This window comes from Phocoena phocoena, chromosome 6, assembly GCF_963924675.1.
Source record: "Phocoena phocoena chromosome 6, mPhoPho1.1, whole genome shotgun sequence".
NCBI lineage: Eukaryota > Metazoa > Chordata > Mammalia > Artiodactyla > Phocoenidae > Phocoena > Phocoena phocoena.
In genome coordinates, this window is record NC_089224.1 from 66,528,659 (window position 1) to 66,547,632 (window position 18,974).

General features: G+C 35.2%; 1 protein-coding gene across 1 annotated transcript in view; it reads left to right on the forward strand.

Moving 5' to 3' along the window:
- Window positions 1-18,974, forward strand: part of SMC5 (structural maintenance of chromosomes 5) — a 101,043-nt gene that overhangs the window by 13,590 nt on the left and 68,479 nt on the right. Inside the window, exon 3 of the mRNA XM_065879896.1 lies at window positions 340-392. Within this exon, the coding sequence (XP_065735968.1) occupies window positions 340-392 (53 nt within the window). The remainder of the gene's footprint in view (window positions 1-339; window positions 393-18,974) is intronic.

Consider the following 18,974-nt stretch of genomic DNA (forward strand, 5'->3'; position numbering starts at 1 on the left):
ATATTTAATCTGTGCAACTCCATAGAAGTACCCAGGGTCTGGAGCTGGGCTACCTGGGCTCAGATCCTTGCTCTGCACTACTTACTGGCTCTGTCATGAACTTTGTAAGAGGCTATTAGGCACATAGAAGGTTCAATAAATGGTAACTTAGATGATTACTATCTGTGAGTGGAACCAATGGAGGAGTCTAAATCTGGGAAGGATACAATTAGAAAGTGATGGGAATGAATGTACAGAGTAGTTATTGAAAGAATCTGACAAATGATGACTTTGCTAAATCGCTCATTGTTAACCTGGGAATGTCATCACACAGCTCACTTTGTCTTTCTTATATCTTAGGTTGGCTTTTTTGTGAAGAGAGGATGTTCCAAAGGCATGGTTGAAATTGAATTGTAAGTGTTAAAAGTGCTAAAACCACATTTGCCTACATAACTTCTTAGTTTCTGTTCATGCTTTCCTGATGACTTTAGTCAAGAGTAATAATACAGTATTGTGGCATAGATATTGGAAATAATATTTAAGGGATACTTTATCTAGAGAGGTAAGGTGTTTTTTGTTTTGTTTTTGGTTTTTTTTAATGCATCTTTAAAAAAAATTATTTATTTATTTATTTATTATTTATTTGGGTTGTGCCGGGTCTTAGTTGCGGCAGGTGGGTTCCTTAGTTGTGGCATTTGGACTCTTAGTTGCGGCGTGCATGTGGGATCTAGTACCCTGACCGGTGGTTGAATCCTCGCCCCCTGCATTGGGAGCATAGAGTCTAAGCCACTGCATCACCAGGGAAGTCCCTTAATGCATCTTTTAAAACCTGAATTGTAAGAACTTTCTTCTGGAAAAATTCTTAAGGAAATTAGAAATTTATGGGAGATAATGAAATAGAAATATACCACTATTAAATATTCATTAAGAAGTTGCAGTATTTTTTACAAACTTAAGCTTTCTTTTTTCTGATTTTGAAAGCAAAATATTTGCTTGTTTAAAAAAATGCAAACAATGTAGGAGTGTAAAAAGACAAAAGCCTTCTTGCCATAATTCCACTTCTAGAAACGACCACTGTTAGTAGTTTGGTGAACTTCGTGTATGGCAGATACTTGGCATTTATGTCACCATTTTCCATTCCCTCCCTCATGGTAGAAATTGATAATTCATTATGGTGTTCTTTTCCCTTAAACCTAGATGTTCTGAGTTTACCACTCTTGGCAGCCATTTCTGATGGATGAGAGTTACTCTTCAAGATGAAACCAGTTGACCATCCTTGGTGCAGATACTTTGTCTTTTATATATGAATATGCACATCCTTTAGGTGATTTTTAGAGTGTTGTTTTTTGGAGTGTTTATAGAAAGTTATTGAATTTTCTTAGCTGAAATAGCTCTTAAAGATTATCTAATACTTTATTTTATAGGAAATGAGGAAGTGATCTTTATTCAAAAATTGTTGAAAATTTTTTAAAAAATTGTTGAAAATTTTAGAATTTATGTAGAGATGAGAAATAGGCACACATGGAAGAAAACAGTTAAAGAGGTTATGCTCAACTTATTAAAATATAATGGTGGTATTTTACTGAAGGATACAAAGCCAAGACCTGAATAAATGGAGAAGCATATTATGTTCTAAAAATATAAATTTGTAGTCACCATTAACATGTCAGTCCTTTCCAAGCTAATGTATAAATCTCATATAATTCCAATAAGAGTCTCAACAGGTAAATTTATAAGTTGATTATAAAGTTCATCGGGAAGAATAAACCCAAGAGGTCTTGAAAAGTAGAATCATGAATAAGACATTTATGTAACAGATGTTAAAGTGTAAAATAAGCCTTTTCTTAAAATTTAATTTTTCTTTTATATTGGAGTATAGTTGATTTACAGTGTTGTGTTAGTTTCAGGTATATAGCTAAGTCATTGTTATACATATACATATATCCATTTTTTTTCAGATTCTTTTCCCGTATAGGTTATTACAGCATATTGAGTAGAGTTCCCTGTGCTGTAGAGTAGGTCCCTGTTGATTATCTGTTTTATATATAGTAGTGTGTATATGTTAATCCCAAACTCCTAATTTATCTCTTTCCAAGTCCCCCACCCCCACCCCACAATCCCAAGTCTGCTTTCGAAATTTGAGTCTGTTTCTGTTTTGCAAATAAGTTCATTTGTATCATTTTTTTTTTAGATTCCACATGAAAGTGATATATGATATTTGTCTTTCTCTGTCTGACTTACTTCACTTAGTATGATTATCTCTAGGTGCATCCATGTTGCTGCAAATGGCATTATTTTATTCTTTTTTATGGCTGAGTAATGTTCCATTGCATATACGTACCACATCTTCTTTATCCATTTCTCTGTCATTGGACATTTAGGTTGCTTCCATGTCTTGGCTATTGTAAATAGTGCTGCAGTGAACATTGGGGTGCATGTATCTCTTCAAATATGCATGTATGGTTTTCTCTGGATATATGCCCAAGAGTGGGATGTATGGTAATTGTTGGAACATATGGTAATTCTATTTTTAGTTTCTTAAGGAACCTCCGTACTGTTCTCCATAGTGGTTGTACCAATTTACATTCCCACCAACAGTGTAGGAGGGTTCCCTATTCTCCACACCCTCTCCAGCATTTATTGTTTGTAGACTTTTTGATGACGGCCATTCTGACCCGTGTGAAGTGATAGATACCTCATTGTAGTTTTGATTTGCATTTCTCTAATAATTAGTGATGTTGAGCTCTTTTCATATGCTTTTTGACCATCTGTATGTCTTCTTTGGAGAAATGTGTATTTGGACCTTCTGCCCATATTTTGATTGGGTTGGTTGTTGTTTTGATATAGAACTGCATGAGCTGTTTGTGTATTTTGGAGATTAATCCCTTGTTGGTTGCTTTGTTTGCAGATATTTTCTTCCATTCTGGGGGTTGTCCTTTCGTTTTGTTTATGGTTTCCTTTGCTGTGCAAAAGCTTTTAAGTTTAATTAGGTCCCATTTGTTTATTTTTGGTTTTATTTTCATTACTCTAGGAGGTGGGTCCAGAAAAGATACTGCTGTGATTTATGTCATAGAGTGTTCTGCCTATGTTTTCCTCTAAGAATTTTATAGTATCCGGCCTTACATTTAGGTCTTTAATCCATTTTGAGTTTATTTTTGTGTATGGTGTTAGAGAATGTCCTGATTTCATTCTTTCACATGTGGCTGTCTAGTTAATAAAGCTGTTAATAGTATGGAATTCGTACAGAAAATTAGAGGAGCAGAATGGAGAAAATAGGAACAGTTCTAAATGTATATAAGAATTTTTTTTTGAATTTTATTTATTTTTTTATACAGCAGGTTCTTATTAGTTATCCATTTTATACATATTAGCATATATATGTCAATCCCAATCTCCCAATCCATCCCACCCCCACCACCACTTTCCCCCCTTGGTGTCCATACGTTTGTTCTCTGCATCTGTGTCTCAATGTCTGCCCTGCAAACCGGTTCATCTATACCATTTTCTAGGCTCCACATATATGCATTAATATACGATATTTGTTTTTCTCTTTCTGACTTACTTCACTCTGTATGACAGTCTCTAGATCCATCCACGTCTCTACAAATGACCCAATTTCGTTCCTTTTTATGGCTGAGTAATATTCCATTGTGTATATGTACCACGTCTTCTTTATCCATTCATCTGTCGATGGGCATTTAGGTTACTTCCATGTTCTGGCTATTGTAAATAGTGCTGCAATGAACATTGGGGTGCATGTGTCTTTTTGAGTTACGGTTTTCTCTGGGTTTATGCCCAGTAGTGGGATTGCTGGGTCGTATGGTAGTTCTATTTTTAGTTTTTTAAGGAACTTCCATACTGTTTTCCATACTGGTTGTATCAATTTACATTCCCACCAGCAGTGCAGAAGGGTTCCCTTTTCACCACACCCTTTCCAGCATTTATTGTTTCTAGGTTTTTTGATAATGACCATTCTGACCGGTGTGAGGTGATACCTCATTGTAGTGTTGATTTACATTTCTCTAATAATTAGTGATGTTGAGCAGCTTTTCATGTGCTTCTTGGCTATCTATATGACTTCTTTGGAGAAATGTCTGTTTAGATCTTCTGCCCATTTTTGGATTGGGTTGTTTGTTTTTTTAATATTGAGCTGCATGAGCTGTTTATATATTTTGGAGATTAATCCTTTGTCCGTTCATTCATTTGCAAATATTTTCTCCCATTCTGAGGGTTGTCTTTTCATCTTGTTTATGGTTTCCTTTGCTGCATGGAAACTTAAGTTTCATTATGTCCCATTTGTTTATTTTTGTTTTTATTTCCATTACTCTAGGAGGTGGATCAAAAAAGATCTTGCTGTGATTTATGTCAAAGAGTGTTCTTCCTATGTTTTCCTCATAAAAATTTAATTTATTGTAAAGGTGGCAATTTAAGCATCGGGTATAAATTACTCAAATTGAGTTGAAATAATTAGCTGTTAATTTTTAAAATGGATAAATATAGAGCTTTATTAGCCACCCTGTACATCAATAAAATCTCGATGTGTTAAAGGCTGAGTGAAAAAAATATGTAACTTTGAAAATGATAGGAAAAAATGTAGAATATTTTTTAAATCTCAGGAAAGGGAGAGGCCTTTCTAAGTAGAACAGGATAGCCAATAACAATATAAAGGAAGATAGGAAGAGCTCTAAGGAAGAGAAGGCTTTGATGACTGGAACTACACGGCCTCTGCCAAATCACGAGGAAAGCTAGGCTGAGAACAGCAGGTCTCCACTTGAGATAGGCTGGGTACCTGGGACCCTTTACCAGAGCACTTGAACCTGGACAAACTTCCCCTGAAGCAACAGAATACAAAGAAACTGTAAGGGACTAAAAATAACTGCACACATGGCAGTTGCGGCAGTTATGAACAATAAGATACAAAAAAGCCACAAACCAGTTGAGGCGCCAGGAGCAAAAGCAGGGCACTGTGCATAATCCCTGCACAAAGCACCACCACGGCAGTGGACAGGTTACCTAAGCTGTACCTCCTGCCCAACCCACGTACCTGCCCCTGTTGTTACCCATTTTAAGGACCCAAGCAGCTCCTCTTGTGGAGTGAGCATGGGCACCTGACTCTTGTTTTCACCCCCTTATGCTGCAGCATTAGACCCAATAAAGCCTTGCCTCGAAAAAAATAAACAAATAAAGGAAAATAAGAAATTTAGGCTCCATAGAAATCTAGCTAAATATAATGGTGCCATAGTTAAAAATGAGTGACAGATGGGAGGAAACATTTTCAGTACAGAAAGCATGTACATACATGTCTCAAAATTATCAAAATACCAATGTTTCATCAAGTCAGTAAAAATTATAAACCACTTAATAGAAAATAAGCAAAGAAATTTAATGCAAAGTAAATGGCCAGTAAATATATAAAGAGGCTACACCTCACTAGTTATCAAGGAAATCAAGGTGAGGATTCTTTTCTTCTCAGCTTAGAAAATTTTTAAAATAAAATTCAATCATATGAAGGTATAGGAAAGTGAATCCTGCTGTGCACTGTTTGTGGGAGTACAGGCACTATATCCTATTCGGCAGCATCTGTCAAATATTAAATACAAATATTCTTTGGTCAGTCACTGTTCTAGAGATTGATTGCTCATTGACACAAAAGTAGCTTTTTCCTAATTTTAATAATGAAAATTATGAATAACTCAAATGTATATCACCTGATAAATGGGTAAACAGAATGTGATATATCCATACAATGACATTTTATTGAGCCGTAAAAAGGATTGAAGTACTGATAGATCCTATAACATGGGTAAGCCTTGCAGAGATAATGCTTGGTGAAAGAAGCCAGACACAAAAGAATACATGTTGCATGATTCCATTTATATGAAATGTCCAGAATAAGCAAATCCATAGACAGAAAATAGATTAGTGGTAGCTGGGGTATGAGGAGAGGAAAGAATGGGGAGTGATTGGTTTAACAGGTATGGGCTCCTCTTTTGGGAGATGAAAATATTCTGGAATTAGATGGTGGTGATTGTTGCACAACCTTGTGAATGTATTTAAAAACCGTTGTTGCTACACACAATCTTTCAACTGTATACCTGAAAATGGTTAAACTAGTAAATTTTATACATTTTACCACCATTTTTTAAAAAACCATCAAATTGTAGACTTTAAAATGGTGGATTGTATGATATGTGAATTATATCTCAATTTTTAAAAATACAAGCATACCTCGTTTCATTGTGCTTTGCAGATACATTGTTTTTGTTTTTTTACAAATTGAAGGTTTGTGGCAACCCCGCATTGTCAAATGATGGTTAGCATTTTTTAGGAATAAAGTATTTTTAATTAAGGTAGGTACATTGTTGTTTTAGATGTAATGCTGTTGCACACTTAGTAGACTACAGTATAGTACAAACAAATTTTATAAGTACTGGGAAACCGAAAAATTCGTGTGACACACTTTATTGCCGTATTCACTTTATTGTGGTGGTCTGGAACCAAACTCGCAATGTCTCCGAGGTATGCCTGTTGCCAAAGATACTCCTGGGTTAGCCTTGGTACCATTGATTGATCACAATGGTTTCTTAGATATTGAAACTGAAAAAATATACTAAGCCAGGTATATTTATAAAATACAGAGGAAGTATTAATATTTAAGTTTCAAAAGTCCATTATGGATGGCTGCAGGTCTTAAGCACTCCTGACTTTCTACTTTGAATCACCAAAGCCCAGTTGTCTTCTTAGTTATCTAAATAGGTTAACTACTTGGTGTGCAGTAGCTGCTTGCTCTAATAATCTAACCAGTGACTATTAACCAGAGTTCTGTTACCAAGTCTGGCACAAGGGGAGATTTCCCTTTCCCCATACTCAACATGGTTATGTTGTGCTCTCTTGTTCCATTAGGGTCCATGTGGCTTTGAGAGTACCAGACACAAAATGGCTCATTTTTAGTTGTTGGAATTGTCATTGCTGTTGAACAGATGCATTAACTGACCACATATCCATTGAAGGCAACAGTGGATAGAATAGTCTCGGACATGCATTTATGCAATCATTTTTCAAATATTTATTAGTTCATTGGGGGATACAGCATTCTGCCATCATGGAATTTATGGTTAGAGGTGAAGAGGAGACATAAACAAATAGGTAATAAAATATGTTAGATGGTGATAAGCACTGTGTAGAAAAATAGAGGCAGGAAGAGAATATGGGGAATGCCAGAGTGGAAATTACAGTATTGAATAAGGTGATCAGGAAAGTTCTCCCTGAGAAAGTATTATGTGAACAAAGACTTGAAGAGAATAAGGGGATGAGCATGGAGATATTTGGACAAACAGCATTTCAGGCAGAGGAATCTGTTAATGCTAAGACTCTGAAGTGGTGCCTAGAGTCACTGGATTGCATTGAACAGGAAAAGGTAAGTTCTGAAAATATCAGGGAGGGAGCCAGCTCATAAGGCCTTGTAGACCTGTAAGGAATTTGCATTTATTTTGAATAAGATGGGAAGCCACCAGGATTTGAGCAGAGAGGTGACATAATCTAACTTAAATTTTAACCAGACCATTAAGGTTGCTGTGTGAAAAATAGGAAACAGAGGCAAAAGCAAGGATACCAATGTAGTGATGAATAATAATAACCCTAAGAGAAAATTAAAATAGTTTGGGATTTGCTCACAAATTGAATATAGGGTGTGAAAGAGAGGCATCAAAGAGGACATGTACATATATAGATAATCTGGCATGCTTAAGAGTGGAGTTTCTGTTAGCTGAGGTAATGAAACCTGCGTCAGGATGTTTTAGGGTAAGATCAGAAGGTCATTTTGGAGTAAATTATATTTCATCAAATTAAGATGGCACCATTTGTAAAATGCAGCTTCCAACTGAACTATGACACAGTTTGAAATGTGCAACCCAGTTTCAGAAATTGTAAGATGGAAAAGAACAATAACAAAAACAGATGCTTTTCAGGGTCAGTAAAATACAGAGTAAAGTTTGAGATGCCTATATAGCCATTCAGGTAGAAATGTTGAACGGGCAATTGGATTTTTTAACCTATCGTTTGGCGAGAAGTCTGGGCCAAAGATAATACGTTTGGGGAGTTGGCAGTAGGGTGATTGAAATCTCCAAGGGAGAAGATACAAAGCAAAGAAGTCTAAGAGCTAGACCCTGTTGTACTGCAGCATTTAGAGGCTGAATATAGGGAAAGGAAACTGGGAAGAATGCTAGTGAGTCCAAAGAATATAGTACCTGGAAAGCAGTACTTTGAATGGCTCGAATGGCTTGAGGAGGAGGGAGTGATATGTGTCCAGTGTTGCCGATAGGTCGAGTAAAATGAAGACAAAGAACTTAAATTAGATTTAGCTCATTGTAGGCCTTGGCAAGGTTTAGGGGAGGTGGTGCTTTTATTTATTTCTGTTGAATGTTCAGGAAAGGCCTGTTGAGAATATTCATGAGTTGAGAACTAAATAAGAACTATAAGAACTGGGAGTAGAGTGTTCCAGGCAGGTGGAAGAGTTTGTGCTCAGGATCTAGGGCAGAATTAAATTTGTTGTTTCTGAGGAACAGAAAAATGGTAGCGTGGCTGCAGTGAAATGAGGTATTTGTTGTAGGACTTTGGAAGATACCATTTATTTGGTTCCTTGATACCATTTACTTTCTGTTCCTGATTTGGTGTTCTTTTAATTATGGCTAGCTAATGAATTTTATCAGCATCTATTGAATTGATCATATTATTTTAATTGTTAAATTCAGTTAATTTCCTGATATTCACCCAGTTTTGCATTTTTAGAATAAATGCAGTATGGTCATAATTTTTGCATTGCTAGATTTGCTTTTCTAATGTTTTATTTAGGATTTTTACATCTGTATTTTATTTGTGAAATATTTGTTGTTTGACTGTTTGGTTAAACTTACTGACAAAATCATCTGGGCCTCGAGTTTTTTTGTTTTTTAATTTTTTAACTATTTAATTAATGATAGTGGATTATTTAGTTTTTCTGTTTCTTGAATCATGGTAGTTTATACTTTTCTAAAAAAAATTTTCATCTTAGCTTTTAATTTTATTGGGCTAAATAATAGCTTCTTATGTAACTTTATTATATTTGTATTATGTTGTCTCATATATAATATATATTATCTAAGTGTCTTCTGTAGTTGTATTCCCCTCTTTCATTCATGTTTTTTTCATGATTTGGAAAAAATTGATTTGTTAGTTTTATTAGTCTTCTTTAGTGCATTAACTTTTTGCATTGTTATTTCTGTCTTAACATCATTGCTTTCTATTTCATTAATTTTTACTCTTACCTTTACTAATTCTTCTTTAAACTTTTGGTTTCTTTTATTCTAATTTCTTGAAATGGATATTTATTGTACTAATTTTCAGTCTTTTGTTTTTTCCCTGATATAAATAGTTAAGGTTAAAAATTTCCCTCTCAGTATTCCTTTAGTTCTATCTCCCAAATTTTGGTATATTGTATTTTTGTACTTTTCAGTTGTGAATGTTTTCTTCATTTTCTTTTTGAGTTCATAAATTAAAAGTTGTTTCAGATTCTAATGTAGTGATTTTCCTGTTACATTTTAGTATTGATTTCCACCTTGATAGTAGTGTGGTAAAAGAAAGAGAGAGAGAGAGAGAGAGAGAGTGAGTGTGAGTGAGAGAGAGATGGTCTTTATGTTCCCAGTCCTTTGAAATTTGTTGAGACTTACTTGTACTGAGCTTTTGTAATTGTTACTTGTTTGTTGAAAGAATGAGAATTCTGCTGTTGTATGTGCAATGTTCAGTATTTGTCCATTAGTTCAAGCTTATTAGTTATATTGCTAAATCTTCTGTATTTTAGCTGATTGCAGTTGTCAGATCAATTCCTTAATTACTGAGAAAAGTGTATTACACTATTCCTTTATGTAGATTTGTCAATTACTCTTGTTCTGTCAATTTTTGCCTTATATATTTTCAGGACATTATTGAATTCTTTATTGTTATGTGCTGATTTCTTCATCTTTCGAGACGTTTTGCTCTAGAATCTGTTTAATTTGCTATTAATGAGTGTAGTTAGCAGCTTTCTCTTTAAATATTTTCCTGGTTATCTTTCTTTCATTCATTTAAAGTTTTTAATATCTTTTTTATCTTATTTAAACAAGGATAGTGGGGTGGTGTTTTTCATATAGTCTTTTAAATAATACATACAGTTCATTTACTGTAATTATTTATACGTTTGGACTTATTTTTACTGCCTTATTCTGTGCCTTTAATTTGGCCCACTTTTCAGTATTTGTTTCCTCTCTTGCCTTCATTTGGATTTTTTTGTTTGGTTAATTTTTCCTTTTTTATTGTTTTGGAAATTATGCATTCTTCTCTTGTTTTAATGGTTATTAGAATTTTTAACAAATACTTTAATAGAGTCTAGACTTAATTAAATTTTCATCTTCCTACTGAATAAATATCTTAGAGTGCTTTTTATAACTTTTTCTCTGAATTTATATGCTACTTTAATTCTGTCTTGTTTCTTAAACTCTTCAAGATATAATAACTATTATTAATTTAAACTGTAATGTTTGTTTAGAATTACGCTACATATTTTCTGTTTGCCTTCTTTCTTGCATTTGTTTTCTTCCCTCTGGGATCACTTTCTGCCCGAGGACATTCTTTAAAGTTTCCTTTAATGAAGCTCTTCTAACACTCGGTTTTTGTCTGTAAATATTTTGCTCTAAATCTTGAAAGAAGTACTTGCTTTATATAAAATTCTATACTGATAGATATTTTCTCAGCATGTGCAAAGTATTCCATTGTCTTCTGTTGTGAATCTAATCTTAGTTTCTTTGTTAGTAATTGTTTTTGGTGTTTTATAGTTTCACATCATATATTTATGTGTGGATTTATTTTTTATTAATACTGTGATTTATTCTTAAATCTGTAGTTTGGAAAATTCTTATCTGTTATTTCTCCACATGCTGCCACTGACCCATTCTTAGCCTCCCTTCCTTCCAGAACTCTTACAAGACAGATGTTAGGCTTTCTCAGTCATCCAAGTCTCTTAAGATCTTTCATATTTTTCATCTTTTTATGTCTGTGTTGCATTCTAGATCCATTTCTCTTTGGTTCTTTTTCAGATCTATTGTTTATATTTTCAATCTTTTATTTCTTAAAATATAATAAACGTACTTATACTTGAGTCCTTTGATTCCAATATGATTTTACTTTTGATTTCTGCTAGCTCTTACTATTGAAGCTTTGTTTTCTTGCGTGTGTGTGTTTCCAGCGAGCTTCTCCTTTCTCTTGGAACTTTATCTGTGTTAAACTCTTTGATGATAAAGGTAGATTCCTGCAGAGAGAATTTTTGTTAACTTCTGTTAAAGATCATTGGATACTATTAAACCAGTATCTCAATATACAGAAGTCTCAGTTTGAGGGTTTTTGAACCTCCTTACGTCTGTCATGTAACTTCAAGATACAAATCTGTTTGAGAGTGACTTGGGGTTAGTAACTCTCAGGGTAAAATTTTTCTTCATTTCACAGTTCGAGTCATAGTTTGATACAGGCAAGTTGGCCTTGCTGTGCCTGAGGGTGGTGGTGGAGGTAATGGAGTAATTCTAGTTTACCCTCACGGTGACAGTATAGCCTTTTGGGGATGGTTTCTTTTCTCCTTTTTTTTTTTTTTTTAATTAAAGTATAGTTGATTTACAGTGTTGTGCTAATTTCTGCTGTACAGCAAAGTGACTCAGTTATACACATACATACCTTCCTTTTTATTTTCTTTTCCATTATGGATCATCCCAGGAGATTGGATGTAGTTCCATCCCCAAATTCCCAGCCTATCCTTTTCCCACCCCTCCTCCCCCTTGGCAACCACAGGTCTGTCCTCTATGACTGTGAGTCTGTTTCTGTTTTGTAGATAGGTTCATTTGTGCCATATTTTAGATTCCACATATAAGTGATATCATATGGTATTTGTCTTTCTCTTTCTGACTTACTTAGTGTGATAATTTCTAGTTACATCCATGTTGCTGCAAATGACATTATTCTGTTCTTTTTAATGGCTGAGTAGTATTCCATTGTGTGTGTGTGTGTGTGTGTGTGTGTGTGTGTGTGTATATATATATATATATATACCACATCTTCTTTATCCATTCATCTGTTGATGGACATTTAGGTTGTTTCCATGTCTTAGCTATTGTGAATGGTAGTGCTCTGAACACTGGAGTGCATATATCTTTTTGAATTATAGTTTTCTCCAGATATATGCCCAGCAGTGGGACTGCTGGATCATATGGTAATTCTATTTTTAGTTTTCTGAGGAACCTCCATACTGTTTTCCTTAGTGGCTGTACCAAATTACATTCCCACCAACAGTGAAGGAGGGTTCCCTTTTCTTCACACCCTCTCCAGCATTTATTTGTAGACTTTTTAATGGTGGCCATTGTGATCGGCATGAGGTGGTACCTTGTTGTGGTTTTGGTTTTCATTTACTCTAATAATTGCTGATGTTGAACATCTTTTCATGTGCCTACTGGCCATCTGTATGTCTTCTTTGGAGAAATATCTATTTAAGTCTCCTGTCCATTTTTCAATTGGGTTGTTTGTCTTTTTGTTATTGAGCTGTATGAGTTGTTTGTATATTTTGGAAGTTAAGCCTTTGTCAGTCACATTGTTTGCAAATATTTTCTCATTCTTTGGGTTGTCTTTTCATTTTGTTTATGGTTTCCTTTGTTGTGCAAAAGCTGTAGGTTTGATTAGGTCCCATTTGTTTATTTTTGTTTTTATTCCCTTGGGAGATTAACCTAAGAAAACACTTGTACGATTTATGTCAGAGAATGTTTTGCCTTTGCTCTCTTCTAGTAGTTTTATGGTGTCATGTCTTACGTTTAAGTCTTTAAGCTATTTTGAGTTTGTTTTTGTGCATAGTGTGAGGGTGTCTTCTAACTTCATTGATTTACATGCAACTGTCCAACTTTCCCAGTACCACTTGCTGAAGAGATTGTCTTTTTCCCATTTTATATTCTTGCCTCCTTTGTCAAAGATTGACCGTAGGTGTGTGGGTTGATTTCTGGGCTCTATTTTATTCCATTGATCCATATGTCTGTTTTTGTACCAGTACCCCACACTGTTTTGATTATTGTAGCTTTGTTGTATTGTTTGAAGTCTGGGAGGGTTATACCTCCTGCTTTTTTTTTTTTTCCTCAGGACTCCCTTAGCAATTCTGGGTCTTCTATGGTTCCGTATAAATTTTTGTATTATTTGTTCTAGTTATGTGAAAAATGTCATGGGTGACTTGCTAGGGATCACATTAAATCTGTAGATTGCTTTGGATAGTATGGCCGTTTTAACAGTATTAATTCTTCCTGTCCAAGAGCATGGGATATCTTTTCATTTCTTTGAATCCTCTTTGATTTCCTTTATTAATGTTTTATAGTTCTCAGCATATAAGTCTTTCACCTCCTTGGTCAGGTTTATTCCTAGGGGTTTTATTGGTGCAATTTTTTTTTTTTTTTTTTTTGCAGTACACGGGCCTCTCACTGTTGTGGCCTCTCCCGTTGCGGAGCATGGACGCGCAGGCTCAGCGGCCATGGCTCACGGGCCTAGCCGCTCCACGGCATGTGGGATCTTCCCAGACTGGGGCACGAACCCATGTCCCCTGCATCGGCAGGCGGACTCAACCACTCCGCCACCAGGGAAGCCCTTGGTGCAATTTTTAAAGGGATTGTTTTTTTACATTCCCTTCCTAATATTTCATTGTTAATGTAAAGAAATGCAACTGATTTCTGAATGTTAATCTTGTATTCTGCTACTTTGCTGAATTCATTTATCACTAGTGGCTTTTGTGTGGTGCCCTAGGGTTTTCTATGTATACTATCATGTCATCTACATATAGTAAATATTTTACCTCTTCCCTTCCAATTTGGATACCTTCTATTTTTCTTTTCTGAGTGCTGTGGCTAGGACTTGCAATACTATGCTGAATAGAAGAGTTGAGAGTGGTGATCCTTGTCTTGTTCCAGGTTTTAGCGAGAAGGCTTTCCGCTTTTCACCACTGAGTATTATATTGGCTGTGGGTTTGTCATAAATGACTTTTATTATGTTGAGATATGTGCCCTCTATACCCACTTTGGTAAGAGTTTTCATCATGAATGGATGTTGAATTTCGTCAAATCCTTTTTCTGTATCTATTGAGATGATGATGTGGCTTTTGACTTTAGTTAATGTGTATTAACATTGATTGATTTGCATATATTGAATCATCCTTGTGAACTTGAGATGAATCCCACTTGGTCATGGTGTATAATCTTTTTTATGTATTGTTGGATTTGGTTTGCTAATATTTTGTTGAGAACTTTTGCATCTATACTAATCAAAGATGTTATAATTTTCTTTTTTGGTGATGTCTTTGTCTGGTTTTGGTATCAGGGTGATGGTGGCTTCATAGAATGTTTTTGAGAGTGTTCCCTCCTCTTCAGTCTTTTGAAAGAGTTTTAGAAGGATCAGTATAAGTATGATCTTCCTATGTTTGGTAGAATTCTCCTATGAAGCCATCTGGTCCTGGACTTTTGTTTGTAGGGAGTTTTTTTGCTTTGTTTTATTTTTTAATTACAGATTCTATTTCACCTCTAGTGATCGATCTGTTCAAATTATCTTTCTTCTTGATTCAGTTTTGGTGGGCTCTTTGTTTCTAGAAAGTTGTCCATTTCTTACAGGTTGTCAACTTTGTTGGCATATAATTATTCATAGTATTCTCTTATGGTTTTTTGTATTTCTGCAGTATTGATTGAGATTTCTCCTTTTTCATTTCTTACTGTGTTTATTTGGATTCTCTCTTTTTTCTTCTTGGTGAGCCTGGCCAGAGGCATGTCAATTTTGTTTACCCTTTCAAAGAACCAGCTCTTGGCTTTACTAATTTTTTTCTGTTGTGTTTTTAATGTCTATTTTATTTATTTCCTCTCTGTTCTTTATTATTTCCTTCCTTCTGCTGACTTTAGGTTTTCTTTTTCTTTTTCTAATTCTTTTAGGTGGTAGGTTAGGTTGTTTATTTGAGGTTTTTCTTATTTTTTGAGGAAGGCCTGTATTGCTGTCAACTTCCCTCTAAGAACTGCTTTTGCTGCGTCTCATAGATTTTGTATGGTTGTGTTTTCATTGCCATTTGTCTCCAGGTATTTTTAATTTCCTTTTTGATTTCCTCGTTGACCCATTGATTTTTTAGTAGCATGTTGTTTAGTCTCCATGTAATTATTTTTTTCTCATTTCTTTTCCTGTGGTTGATTTCTTGTTTCATGCCATTGTGGTTGGAGAAGATCCTTGAAATAATTTCTGTACTCTTAAACTTGTTGGGGTTAGTTTTGTGCCGTAGTATGTGGTCAGTCCTAGAGAATATTCCATGTACACTTGAAAAGAATGTGTTTTCTGGGTTTTTTTTTTTTTTTGATGTAATGTTCTGAAAATATCAATTAAGTCTAACTGTTCTATTGTATCATTCAGGATCTCTGCTACCTTATTGATTTTCTGTCTAGAAGATCTGTTTGTTGACGTGAGTGGGGTGTTAAAGTCTCCTGTTATTGTATTCCCATCAATTTCTGCCTTTATGTCTGCTAGTATGTTTTATGTATTTGTATTCTCCTATATTAGGTGCATATATGTTGATGAGTGTAAACTCCTCTTCTTCTATTGACCTTTTTATCATTATATAGTATCCTTCTTTATCTTTCTTTGTGGCCTCTGTTTTAAAATCTATTTTGTCTAATACACGTATTGTGACTCTCGCATTCTTGTCATTTCCGTTTGCATGAAATATCTTTTTCCATCCCCTTGCTTTCAGTCTGTGTGTGTCCTTTGTCCTAAGGTGGATCTCTTGTAGGCAGCATATTGTAGGCTCTTGTTTTTTCATCCAGTGGGCCACTCTGTGTCTTTTGTTGGAGCATTTAGTCCATTGACATTTAAGGTAATTATTGATACATACACATTTATTGCCATTTTAAACCTTGTTTTCCAGTTGATTGTATGTTTCTTCTTTGTTCCTTTCCTTTTTTGTTTTTCTTTTTGTGACTTGATTACTTTCTTTTATTTTATGCTTGTGTCCTCTTCTTTTTGGTTTTTGTGAATCTATTGTATGTTTTTGATTTATCGTTGCCCTGTTTTTCAAGTATGTTAACCCATTCTTATATCTGCTTGCTTTAGACTGATAGTCATACAGCCTCAAACACAGTCTAAATAAAAAAAAGGACCTACATTTTCTTACTCTTCTTCCCCACCTTTTATGATTTTGATATCCTTTTTTTACATCTTCATCTTTATTCTTTTGCTGTTCCTTGTCTTTATCATAGCTTTCACAAATAGGTTTTTTATTTTTTTTCTTTTTGATCTGTACACTGGCTTATTTAAGTAGTTTACTTTCCAGTTGTGATTTCCTCCTTCCTATATCTTCTTGCTTTTTTCTATTTAGAGAAGACCTTTCAATATTTCTTTTAGGATAGGTTTAGTATTGCTGTATTCTTTTAGTTTTTGCTTGTCTGAGAAATTCTTTATCTCTCCTCCTATTCTAAACGATAATCTTGCTAGGTAGAGTATTCTAGGTTGCACAATTTTCCCTTTTAAGACTTTGAATATATTTTGCCACTCCTTTCTGGCCTGCAGTGTTTCTGTGGAGAAATCAGCTGATAGTCTTATGGGGGTTCCCTTGAATTTAACTCTTTGCTTTTCTCTTGCTGCCTTTAGAATCTTGTCTTTATTTTTAACTTTTACCATTTTAATTTTTTTTATTAGAGTATAATTGCTTTATAATAGTGTGTTAGTTTCTGCTTTATAACAAAGTGAATCAGTTATACATATACATATGTTCCCATATCTCTTCCCTCTTGTGTCTCCCTCCCTCCCACCCTCTGTATCCCACCCCTCCAGGTGGTCATAAAGCACAGAGCTGATCTCCCTGTGCTATGCGGCTGCTTCCCACTAGCTATCTACCTTACATTTGGTAGTGTATATATGTCCATGCCTCTCTCGCGCTTTTTCACAGCTTACCCTTCCCCCTCCCCATATCCTCAAGTCCATTCTCTAGTAGGTCTGTGTCTTTATTCCTGTCTTACCCCTAGGTTCTTCCTGACATTTTTTTTTCTTAAATTCCATATATATGTGTTAGCATACAGTATTTGTCTTTCTCTTTCTGACTTACTTCACTCTGTATGACAGACTCTAGGTCTATCCACCTCATTACAAATAGGTCAGTTTCGTTTCCTTTTATGGCTGAGTAATATTCCATTGTATATATGTGCCACATCATCTTTTTTTTTTAACATCTTTATTGCAGTGTAATTGCTTTAAAATGGTGTGCTAGTTTCTGCTTTATAACAAAGTGAAACAGTTATACATATACATATGTTCCCATATCTCTTCCCTCTTGTGTCTCCCTTCCTCCTGCCCTCCCTATCCCACCGCTCCAGGCGGTCACAAAGCACCGAGCTGATCTCCCTGTGCTATGCGGCTGCTTCCCACTAGCAATCTACCTTACGTTTGGTAGTGTATATATGTCCATGCCTCTCTCTCGCTTTGTCACAGCTCACCCTTCCCCCTCCCCATATACTCAAGTCCGTTCTCTAGTAGGTCTGTGTCTTTATTCCTGTCTTACCCCTAGGTTCTTCATGACATTTTTTTTTCTTGAATTCCATATATATGTGTTAGCATACGGTATTTGTCTTTCTCTTTCTGACTTATTTCACTCTGTATGACAGACTCCAGGTCCATCCACCTCATTACAAATAGCTCAATTTTGTTTCTTTTTACGGCTGAGTAATATTCCATTGTATATATGTGCCACATCTTCTTTATCCATTCATCCGATGATGGACACTTAGGTTGTTTCTATCTCTGGGCTATTGTAAATAGAGCTGCAATGAACATTTTGGTACATGACTCTTTTTGCATTATGGTTTTCTCAGGGTATATGCCCAGTAGTGGGATTCCTGGGTCATATGGTAGTTCTATTTTTAGTTTTTTAAGGAACCTCCATACTGTTCTCCATAGTGGCTGTACCAATTCACATTCCCACCAGCAGTGCAAGAAGGTTCCCTTTTCTCCACACCCTCTCCAGCATTTATTGCTTCTAGATTTTTTGATGATGGCCATTCTGACTGGTGTGAGATGATATCTCATTGTAGTTTTGATTTGCATTTCTCTAATGATTAATGATGTTGAGCATTCTTTCATGTGTTTGTTGGCAGTCTGTATATCTTCTTTGGAGAAATGTTTATTTAGGTCTTCTGCCCATTTCCGGATTGGGTTGTTTTTTTGTTATTGAGCTGCATGAGTTGCTTATAAATTTTGGAGATTAATCCTTTGTCAGTTGCTTAATTTGCAAATATTTTCTCCCATTCTGAGGGTTGTCATTTGGTCTTGTGTATGGCTTCCTTTGCTGTGCAAAAGCTTTTAATTTTCATTAGGTCCCATTTGTTTATTTTTGTTTTTATTTCCATTTCTCTAGGAGGTGGGTCAAAAAGGATCTTGCTGTGATTTATGTCATAGAGTGTTCTGCCTATGTTTTCCTCTAAGAGTTTGATAGTGTCTGGCCTTACATTTAGATCTTTAATCCATTTTGAGCCTAGTTTTGTGTGTGGTGTTAGGGAGTGATCTAATCTCATACTTTTACATGTACCTGTCCAGTTTTCCCAGCATCACTTATTGAAGAGGCTGTCCTTTCTCCACTGTACATTCCTGCCTCCTTTATCAAAGATAAGGTGACCACATGTGCATGGGTTTATCTCTGGGCTTTCTATCCTGTTCTGTTTTTGTGCCAGTACCATACTGTCTTGATTACTGTAGCTTTGTAGTATAGTCTGAAGTCAGGGAGACTGATTCCTCCAGCTCTGTTTTTTTGTTCTCAACATTGCTTTGGCTATTAGGGGTCTTTTGTGTTTCCATATAAATTGTGAAATTTTTAGCTCTTGTTCTGTGAAAAATGCCAGTGGTAGTTTGATAGGGATTGCATTGAATCTGTAGATTGCTTTGGGTAGTAGAGTCATTTT